The sequence below is a fragment of the Nelumbo lutea genome, chromosome 7, assembly GCF_056320005.1.
Source record: "Nelumbo lutea isolate HS-2025 chromosome 7, American lotus-T2T, whole genome shotgun sequence".
Classification (NCBI taxonomy): Eukaryota; Viridiplantae; Streptophyta; class Magnoliopsida; order Proteales; family Nelumbonaceae; genus Nelumbo; species Nelumbo lutea.
This window is the reverse complement of record NC_142690.1, coordinates 58,950,768-58,961,350: the sequence shown is the minus strand read 5'-3', so window position 1 is coordinate 58,961,350 and position 10,583 is coordinate 58,950,768. Positions and strand designations below refer to the sequence as shown.

Here is a 10,583-nt window from a genome sequence, read left to right as displayed (position 1 = left end):
TGCATAGCAGGCGGCCTTTTACTAAACCTACGTGCCTTATTACGCACGCTACTTAAAATTACACATGTAGTCAATATTTTAGCTCGGTTCTTAACGAACCAGGATTCTGTAGTGGTCTAGGGTTTATCTTAAGATTGCGCTCCTCCAGAGTTCATCGCCGAATTGTGTGTGTCAGAGGTTTACTTCAGAGTCGCGCGTGTTCAAGGTTCATTGCAGAACTAAATGTGTGTAAAATTCATTGCAAGTTATCCATAATCTATTTTAGACTTGTGTTGAGTGTAAGTCCATCGCAATCGTGTTATGAACCGTGTGTTTATCGTGGGTGTGCAATGCATCGTAAGTTCATTGTAGGCGATCGATGAATTGCAAGCTAATCGTAAGCGTCCACGTGATATCAATTTGGCGTCTTCTATACTCTAGAGGATTGAGTGAGCATTATGTACCTACAAAGGGTAGTTTTGACATTTTCAATAGATAAATAAAAGTCGGTTAATGACAGGTACCAAATTGATAGTGTCCTATGTTCAAGGTAATAAAGTGGAATTTTCGTTCGGTGGAATTTTCCCTAGTTTGGCTTTTTAGTAGAAAGAAGAGAGGGTTTAGAAGTCAAACTTTTAAATTGATAGGGTCATTATTGTAAAATCAAAGTACATATTTGAAATTCGCATACAGGCGGCCTGTTTCTACGACAACCCGTTGAGAGCTCAGAAATCAGAATCTCACAGGAACATAGAAGTCGAGCAGGAAATAACATGGTCTCCTCCAAGGTAAGTTAAAAGAAACCCTAACCTTTTCTTGCTTAATTATTTGAATAACATCTTTGGTAAGGTTTTGTTTCTCTGTAAATTAGGACAAATTGAATGCGAACCAACGTCGAGTTGCAGATCGGCGCATCGTCAAGAATGGTAAGATATTTTCCCGTATTTAAAAATTTCTGTATTTGAGTAGCAATGGTTTTCCGCTTATCATTTCTTCTCTGTTTTCTGGACAGTTGGTATAAAAGAATTTAAGGTCTATTCAGATACTGAGAAGATTAAAGTTCGTGTCCGTGAATCCGTTGCTGCTGATGCCCCGTAAGCGTGCTTCAATTCTCTCTTTCTATTATCTTTCTTAACATCGAGTCGCCTAATTTATTTTCTATCTTTAGTAATACTGGGAGAAAACCGGTAGTGCGAACAAGGTATGTCTGGTTTGTAGAAATGTACTGAAAATTGAGATTCTTTTAGAAAAATCACGTTATTTATTGACCCTTTTTTCTGGACCTTTTGTTATCATATGAAGAAAGTCTATACCAGTTATGGAAGGAGGCAAGGGGGGCGATTTGGGTGATTTAAAGGTTTGTTTGGTTTTGTTCATTTCAAATTTTTGGCGTTTGTGTTTTTCGTTTTTATATGTATATATAACTTAGAAGGTTTAGGATTTGTTTCTTTGATCTTTGTTATTTTCTTTTGTTTTTCTTCTGTTTGTTTATAGGGTAGTGCTGAAAATGAATCGAAAAGTAAACGCATGCACCACAGTTCTGGTGAGGCACAATGTTTTATGGACAGATACTGTTTCAGACAAACTTAAGTATGTAGCTTGGGGGGATCCTTCTAATTTTTACTTATTTTTTTCAGTTAAAGTAAAGGTTGGAAGAAAAATTTTGGCCGATATCAGCAATGTTAGGAATTCCTTGACAAAGAATGGAGAGATTGATGGCTCCAAACCACTGTAAGTAATATTGAATATCGTATAATTCTGATGAAGGATCGCATATCTACATTTCTTTAAGCGTGCTTTTATTTTGACTCTAGGTTGAACAGCTTGACTGTAAGACAATATGTTTAAGAGTTAAGATGTCTTACTTGGGTTTTAGTTACCATTGGTTTTGGGGTCCTCGGAATCTGCACTTTGGAACAACAAGAACAATTTGCTTACCATATATGCCACCTTGACAACGTGATCATTGTATCTATAACTTTTTGAACCACTTGGTAGCATACTTGTAAATGGAGTTATAAGGAGTATAATGTTGTATACAGGAATAATAGAAGTAAGAAAAGTAGCTTATTACTGAAAGTGGACTGGGATTACCTATACTTCCACTTTCTTATCTGGATGTGCTCATGTGCTTGTATATATGATATTTGGTAACTTTGGTAAAAGTTTGGATTGCATTTTTACACTTTTACTTTCAAGTAACAAAAGTAGTAGCGTGATATAAGTTGACAGAAAATGCATTTTAAAAGGAAAAGAAATTGCCACATTTGAGTCAACATTGTTTTAACTTCAGACCATGTCTTTGGTGGTGGATGTGAAACAAACTTGTGCCACCCCAAAGCAAAGGTCCCAAGAGGGAGTTGGTGTAGAATAATGAAACCAATTCTAGAATGGTTTTGTGGAGCATCCAAAAGCACTACCTAGTATTTCCTTTTTCTTTTTTAGATATTTCATTGATTTTAAATGATCTTTTGCAGCAAGATTCATGATGGGAAAAAGATTAAAGAATCAAGGTTTGATTTTCTCTTCTTTATTCTATTCTAGTTTCCACTGTATTTAATCTATCATGGGTATTTTGATTTCCGTGAAATATTATTTCATTTTGCTATACTTATTTCAAGGGTTTCAATTGTCCGGAAAACTGCAAGTGCAAGCTCGTTGGCAAGAAAATCAATCATGGTGTGTAAATTAATACCAATTTCAATAATTTCTCTGCTATCTATTTGCTCCCTCCTTGACTGAGCACATTAATCTATTTTTCTTTCTAGTTATTTATAACAATCGAGTGAGATTTATCTTAAGGTAGCTGGAGTGCTGTATATGATTTTTTACTATGGTGGTTCTTGGTATAATGGTATTGCTTAACCTAGACTAGAGATTACATAATTTCTGGATAAACTTGGTCTATATTTTATGGGTAAAACATGCATTTTCTGTTACATGATGGGAATCAAATACATTTCAAACACAAGAGGAAGAACTGGTAATATTAGAATTTCAGTTTTGGTATCTTAAAAGCTTCATGGGGGGACAATGATTATCTAGAAATCTCTGTAATTTGTTTCAGGGGTATTCTTTTAGTTCTCATTCAAGTTTTACTGATGCACATGATTTGTCAGTGCAGTAGTCCAAATTAGCAGATTGTGGCTTTTACTGCCTTGCATAAGGTGTTTAAATGCCCCCAGCTTATCCAAAATATGAGCAGTGCTAGCAATTCAAAGTTCTTTTTCTTTTTTTTTTTCTTTTTTATTTCATATCAGGTACAAGTTTATGATACACTATACGTGGAACATTCTATGGGCAGCACATAGATGGGTGACTACCTGGATTGCCACAGTGTTCCAGGTGTATGGTAAAGGATGCACTTATATCTGGAGCTAAAAGAACTTGTACTGGAGGTATTGCCCCCAGAAAAAGTAGGTGCTTTCCTCAAATATAGACAAGGCCTTGTTAGGTTTTTCCTTTGACCAAATACCAATATCATAGTATCAGACTTTTCAGCATATTTGAAGGAAAAATACAGAAAATGCCTAATTAAATGATGTTCGAAAAGCTGCCTAAAGCAAGGTACCAATAACTTCATGTTGCTAAGTTGTTGATTTCTTTTTATCATTGTTATTGTGTAAATGCAAATTCAAGGACCAACTTAAGTTTTTAACGGACCATCAACCATATAACTCTCTATGTGGTACCTAATGTGGACATTATAGATCTAAAATTTCCAATGAAAGCATACTAATTCTTTTGAGATCCATGTAGTTTTTTTGCCCATTACCTTATAAAATTTCCACTCTGCTTTAGCCTTATGCTCTTGTAATCTCAAACAAATATTGGTGATGGTTAGGTCCTTTTCTTTTCTTTATTGTTTTATTTTTCTATTGGACTTACTGTTATTTGGTTGTGGACCTTGCTTTAGTTTTTTATAGTTGTTTTTGGCATGGTTTCAAACCGCTGTTGACCTAGACAGTTGGATCATTCGGCCTGGAACTGTCTAGGCAGTCGGTTCCGTTTTACCCCAAACCTGGTTTTTGGCAAAAAACTGTTGAATCAATCAATGACCCGTTGACCTAGGTGGTCAAATTGTCGACCCATTTAATAGTTTTTGGCTGTTTTTTTATTTTTAATTAATTAATTAAATTTTAATTTTTTGTCAGAACGGGCTGTCCATTCGAATCGGATGGTTGAACCGTCGACCCGAAAACCGGTGGCTAGAATGGTTCCGTTTCTGGGTCATTTTTTAAAACCATGGTTTTTGGGCTAAAAGACTTAAGCATGCCCTCACTTTTCATAAATTGATTTAAGCATATCTTGAGCTTTTCATATAGACTTAAATATACCTTGGGAAATGGGCTGGGTTCAGGCTGGGCTTTGCCTCTTTATAAACAGAAAATGACCAAACATGAGTCCAAGCTTGGCCTAGCCACCGGGCCTAGATCTTGAGCCTGATCTTGGCCCTATATAGAGCCCAAAGCCCGATCTGGGTAGATATTTTATAATATATTATTTATATATCATATAATATTCTATATATTATCTACTAATATTATTATTACATAATATTATATTTTTTATTACATCTTCTACTACTAATATTATCAAGTTAGGCTTGGGCTTATTGGGGAAAGCTTTAGCCCAACCCAAAAAATAGTCAGGCCTAATGTTTGGAGCTTGAGCTCGAACCCGTGTGCTTAAAAGTTTGTTCAAGCCCGTTGTGAAAACCTTATTCAGTTCTAGGTTAAAATAGAGAAGAAGAAGAGGAAGAAGAAGAAGAGAAGAAGAGAAGGAGAAGAAGGGTTCTGCCAGTAGAGGAAAAATCAGTCCTCTCTAGTCGACCCACTTGCATTTATCTCACATAAGCTTAGTTACAAGAAAGACAATATTGTCCCTCATAAGTGATGGGACACACAACTTAAACTTGAATAAAATAGACCTTTCACTCTCAAATAGATAAGCCTAAATGACCAAAATACCCCTGTTCTGTGAATTCTAACACTCCCCCTCAAGCTGGAGAGTATATGTCATATAGTCCCAGCTTGTTACAAATATACTCTACTCTGCCCCGAGACAATCCCTTTGTAAAGAGATCTGCCAACTGATTTCTTGAACTCACACGAGATGTGGTTATCACTCCACCGATCACTTTCTCTCTTACAAAGTGACAATCGACCTCAATATGCTTGGTTCTCTCATGGAAGACTGGGTTGGAAGAGAAGTGAACAACTGCTTGATTATCGCAGTATAGTCTCATGGGTTTGTCAATTTAGAACCCCATCTCTTGTAGCAAATTCTTGAACCATACTAGTTCACATGTGGTATGAGCTGCCATTGCTGCGAGTTGGTAGTTGATCTATCTAAGCTGCCATTGCTGCGAGTGTCTCCTTGGTTGCCTTTAGATTGCTCATCACATGGTGCAGCTCCATCTTTACATGATCTGTCTTGACCTTCATTCTTATCATGCATGTATTTGTCATGATGTGAGCTCTGATACTAGATAAGAAGTTTCCTTAGGGTTCTTCAAGGGTACCACCTCCAAAATAGGGATAGAAGAAGAGAGAGATAGAAGATAGAGGGGAGAGAAAGGTGAAGGTAAACTTATGAATTCATTCTTGTTCTTACATACACCATTACATCTTATTTATAGTTGAGCTATAACCACACATCAATTTTGTACAATTGTTTGCAGGTCGGTCCTAATCGTTTGTTGATGTGGACGTCTCTTTTACTTAAGTTCTACTAGAGGTTTGTTTCCATACATGTGCCTAGGACTTGATGGTCAAGCTAGGGTCCTAACATTGACCATCCTTGAGATTGTTAAGTGAGAAAGTCCAAAAAGATTCTATGACATACAAGAGACTTGTAGAGAGGAATGCAGTTTTTAAATTTCTCACTAGGCTGAATTTTGAATATGACATTGCTAGGTCCACTTCTCAACATAAAAGAAATGGGCATCCACCTTAGAACTTATCATCTGTAGGATCATTGTCACTAATGAATAAAAGGTTGCAAATCCAAGGTATATTTCAATTCAATGCTAGCCACATTGAAGGGTTGGACAGAACATAAGGTAAAGAAGCTTGAAGAGAAACCACTTAGAATGCTATATGCAACCTAAGAAGGGTATTTTTTTTGTCATTACAACCCCATTAATTTTCAGGTAAGTTGGGGGGGGGGGAGTTCACAATGTGAAAGTTGACCAACTTTCCAATGTCCTTTTTAGGTAAATGTGGGACCCATGGTAATGGCACTTCCCTGGGGTAATTTTTTTGGCCACTTTCTCAAGAAACACTTACCTTCTCCTAGGTGGGTAAGTTACTTTCCCACCTAGGGGAACATGCTAAAATTTGATGACACAAAAATGACCATTAAACAAGTGCTAAGAACAAAAAAGTACAAGGATAGAAATGGAAACAGAGAAAACTTATCTGTGCAAAAAGAACACAAGTAAAAGTACTTACTTGGGTAAGTGTTACCTGGGAAACACTTTGCTCTGGCTAAGTGTTACCTGTAAGAGATCATGAAATATGTATTGATTTCGTATGACCAAAATGCCCGTATCAATTGGCATGTTGCATTTTGATCAGCTCCTTTACGTGCTTCCATACATTGGATTTCTTAGAAGATAAAAGGGCCATTACCGAGTAGTGCGTCCCGCTATTTGGGGCCTTTAGAGGTTTGGCTAATAACCATGCACTTAAAAAGCACAAATAGAACTCCCTCCAACCATCTTCTTTCCTTTTTTTTTTTTTTATCCTCAAACTGATCTATGACAAAGAAATAGAGCAAGTATAAAGGAAATCTTTCTCAAGGTGGGCAAATTCTAAAATTCTTCAATCCAATCCTTCATTTGTTATTCTTTTTTGGTTTTGCAAACATGTATGTAAAGGGTGAAATTTCTCTTTTTCTAAACCAGGGCAAAGCGAGAAGTCAATGTCCTGAAAATCATCCCATTTTGCAGAAATGTAAGTATTGTAGATATTTAAAGAAAACTTGTTTTCATTTTCTTCTATTTCTCATTCTCACGTTTAATGATTTTGAAGAACAGATGATGCCAAAGATTTTAAGGTTTACTCTGATCAGAGAAAGAAAAATATCCAGAACCATGAATCTTTTAGTACTGATGATGGGTAAGTGTAACTTCTGCTTGTTCTTGTTCTTTTCTTATCTTTGAAATTCAAATTTTCTAAGAACTTTAATCATATTTCATTCTTTGATAGGGCAACTGCTAGAAGGCCTCCAATATTGACTAGGTATATAAAATTGCAATGGTTATCATTAGGTTCATTAATCTATTAGTTGATGCGTTTTGCTTATCTTTTCTTTTCTGTTGACTTGAAGGAAACCATTACCAGTTATAAAGAGGACCAACCAGATCAATTCAAATTATGTAAAGGTTATTTTGATCCCATTATCTCAGTGTGTTTAAGATACACAAAAATGTAGAACCTACACAAGTACTTGCTTCTAGATTCTTAGAAAGTCAGCATGGAGGGGTTCAGGGTTCCTTTGGCCCTTTAATGCGTAGATTCCTTTGCCCATGTGATCCTTTTGTTTATATTTATTTATTTATATTCTTAATGTTCATCTTCTGCCTCCTTTATAGGGAATTCATGAAACTAAGGTTAGAAAAAAAGTAGTGCCCAATGTAAGCAATAGTAGGAGCTATGTTCGGAGGAACCGAGCAAGTGATGGTATTGTATCAATGTGAGTAGAATCAATTAGAAGCAAGCACCCTCCTTACTGTAAAAAGTGGTTTGATATTTTTTTAGCAATATTTCTTTTTCCCATAGTTCTAAGCAGCTCTATCAAATGGATGATGTATATTGTTGGTGTTGACAGGAAAAGTATAAATGAGAAAACAAGTTTATTAGACAGGTATGTGCTCTTTTTTTTCATTGTCTGTTATCACATCAAGTTATAATGACCCTATGGTAGATACATACAAGATCGAATTGTCTTATTATAATTCTTTTCTCATCTCTGATGGATGTGGTCCAGTGAGGCTCACTTCAGTCACTTGTGAAACAAGGAAAATTCTATGTCCCCCAATGTTTTTTTTTCTTTTATTTATTTTTATGTTCATTTCATTTTCTTTTAGTTTTATTGGATGTGCTTTGACATATGCTTTTGTGTCATGCCTATGTTTATAGGGTTCCTGTGGAGCAAAATACTGCTAATGTTTGTGCAATATCAAGGAAACTTGTTAGGGTATGTGGTTCCATAGGCTTATCAGACTCATGTTATATGCTCACTTTCTTTGGTAATACATTGTTGTTAATTAATGAATATGGTTCAATCAAGTTTATATTTAGGTTAAATAATCCCATAAGAGATTGATAGTCGTACGCCTCCTAAGCACAAGGTGGCATAGGCATCTTTAAGAGGAGGGGGATGAAAGGGAAGGAGGAGGGGAAGGAGGATCTCATCTTTTTTTTTTTTTCTTTTTTCTTTTTTTAATGAAAGATGTCTTGTATTAAGAAGAATGGAGATGATGCTTAAACTAGCGTTTTAAAAGGCATGGGAGGCGTAAGCCTGGAGGCACGCCTCCCCAAAAAGCCTTGAGGCGTAGGCTAGAAGTGTTGACACCTCTGAGGTGTAATCCTCATACGCTTTTTTCATGAAGCGTGCTAGAGGTGTATGCCTCATGCACACATGAGGGGAAAGAAAGTAGTCCGGGGGCACCCCCTTGGTTGCGGTGCTTCGCCCCCAGACCTTGTAGCTTGCTTTGCTTACTTGCCTCTACTTTAATAGGACCCCCCTTTCAACTAATGCTAGTATGCTATGCATCTTCATTCTTCTTAATATAAAAGATTTTATTAAGAGCAAAGAAAAATGAGATCCTCCCTTCTCCTCCCCTTCCTCCTTCCTCCTCATCCCCCTTAGGAGGCTTACGCCTCTTACGTTCTAAACTACGCCTCATGCCTCTAGGTAATAGAATGCCTCACGCCATGCCTTTGTGTTTTAAAACATTGGCTTAAACACTAGTTTTTGGGCGTAAGCCCGACCTGGTTTGAAAATTATCACTCCTAGTCCCCAAACATTATAAGTTTACAGATTTGCCCCAAACATCTGATTTCTATGAACCCCTTGTTTAGCTAGACTATCGGCCCAACTGCTAGCCGATATTGAAACCAAGGTTTAAAATATCGATATGATACACCCGATATGGGGCATATTGTATCTGTATCCATGCTCACTGGCATGGGATACATTACAACTCTATGTGTATCCCAGTGGTCGTGCGTACCAACATGATACACTACTATATATGTTTGTATCGTGATGTATAAGTGAATACAGTCTGATATGCACCAATATAGAGGCGTATAGGACACTGAGTTGACAACATATCCAAACCTTGCTTTAAGATTTAATTTTCTCAAAAATTTAATAGAAAATGAAAATTATAAAGTTAATTCATTTTATTTACCTTAAATAATTTATTTGCTTTATTATTTGAAGAGAGAGAGAGAGTTATTATTATATTTTTTGAAGAAATAGTGAAAAGAAGTTTCATTAAAAGTGAAAGAATTACATCCTGGCATCATTGGCTGTCTAGATGACATGCTGGATACATTCTCAAAACTTCATATTGAAAAGGATTCTTTGTTACAAGGCTGTAAGTCTAGGGTATTCCAAAAATTTTCCAGCAAGTCGGCTTTGGAGACTTGTTTGAAATCTAGAAGTCTGAGGACCCATTCTGAGATCAGATTGCTCACTGCCGCTACCAAGTATTCTATACTTTTTGACCTGTTCTCAAACAATCTTCTGTATGTCTCTCTTCAAATGGACCAACATACTGCAAATGGAACACAACCCCATATAATCCTGGCTTTCATACTGCCTCTGAGCTTTGGCCACAAGGAGAAGATCTCTATTGTAGTCACTGGTTGGAAGACACTCATCCCAAATAGGAAGGAAAAGAACTTCCATATGAAGCTTGCTATACTGCATGAGAAGAACAAATGGAGTACTGTTTCTTCCTTCTGATTGCATAAATAACACCAGCTGGCCTGATGTAATCCCCTAGATTTCAGGTGATTAGAGGTGAGGATGCTGTCCTGTGCCACCAGCCATGTGAAGGCTTCTACCCTTGGGGGGGCTGGGTTACTCCATACTCCTTTTATCTGGTCTGAGGCTCTGAGCCCCTTTCTTCTCTTACTAATGCTTTGTAGAATGACTTAACTGCGAATCTGCCTTCCTTACATTCTTTCCACCAGAGTCCATCTTCAGTAGATCTAGAAATGCTGGTAGCTTCTAAGTTTTCCAGAAGCATAATACACTCTTCCACTTCATGGTCTAAGAAAGGTCTTTTGAATTTCGGATTCTAGATCAATTGCTCCCCTCTCCACTCATAGCATTGGGCCATTGAGACTTGTTCTGTTAACTTGTATAATCTTGGGCACACCTCACTTAACTTCCCTATCTCAAGCCACTCATCTTCCCAAAACCTCACTCTAGACCCTTCTCCCACTTTGAACTTAACCAAATTTCTGAATTCTTGACTAGAACACATGATTCCTTTCCAAACACTCACCCATACTTATTGCTTCCATTGATTCCCACCCGAATCTTATGACACCATATTTCCCAACCACCACCACCCT

General features: G+C 36.9%; 1 protein-coding gene across 2 annotated transcripts in view; it reads left to right on the top strand.

The window, feature by feature from the left end:
• Positions 1-636: 636 nt before the first annotated feature.
• Positions 637-10,583, top strand: part of CYCB3;1 (cyclin b3;1) — a 42,424-nt gene continuing 32,477 nt past the window's right edge. Inside the window, exons 1-16 of one of the 2 annotated variants that reach the window (XM_088952880.1) lie at positions 637-767; positions 851-905; positions 992-1,073; positions 1,148-1,180; positions 1,282-1,336; positions 1,474-1,522; positions 1,617-1,710; positions 2,457-2,492; positions 2,601-2,658; positions 6,890-6,938; positions 7,022-7,103; positions 7,194-7,226; positions 7,315-7,369; positions 7,580-7,680; positions 7,816-7,851; positions 8,127-8,184. In XM_088952880.1, coding sequence (XP_088809006.1) covers positions 753-767; positions 851-905; positions 992-1,073; positions 1,148-1,180; positions 1,282-1,336; positions 1,474-1,522; positions 1,617-1,710; positions 2,457-2,492; positions 2,601-2,658; positions 6,890-6,938; positions 7,022-7,103; positions 7,194-7,226; positions 7,315-7,369; positions 7,580-7,680; positions 7,816-7,851; positions 8,127-8,184 — 891 coding nt within the window. In that variant the 5' untranslated portion in view covers positions 637-752. The remainder of the gene's footprint in view (positions 768-850; positions 906-991; positions 1,074-1,147; positions 1,181-1,281; positions 1,337-1,473; positions 1,523-1,616; positions 1,711-2,456; positions 2,493-2,600; positions 2,659-6,889; positions 6,939-7,021; positions 7,104-7,193; positions 7,227-7,314; positions 7,370-7,579; positions 7,681-7,815; positions 7,852-8,126; positions 8,185-10,583) is intronic. The other variant, XM_088952881.1, reaches the window with a different exon arrangement.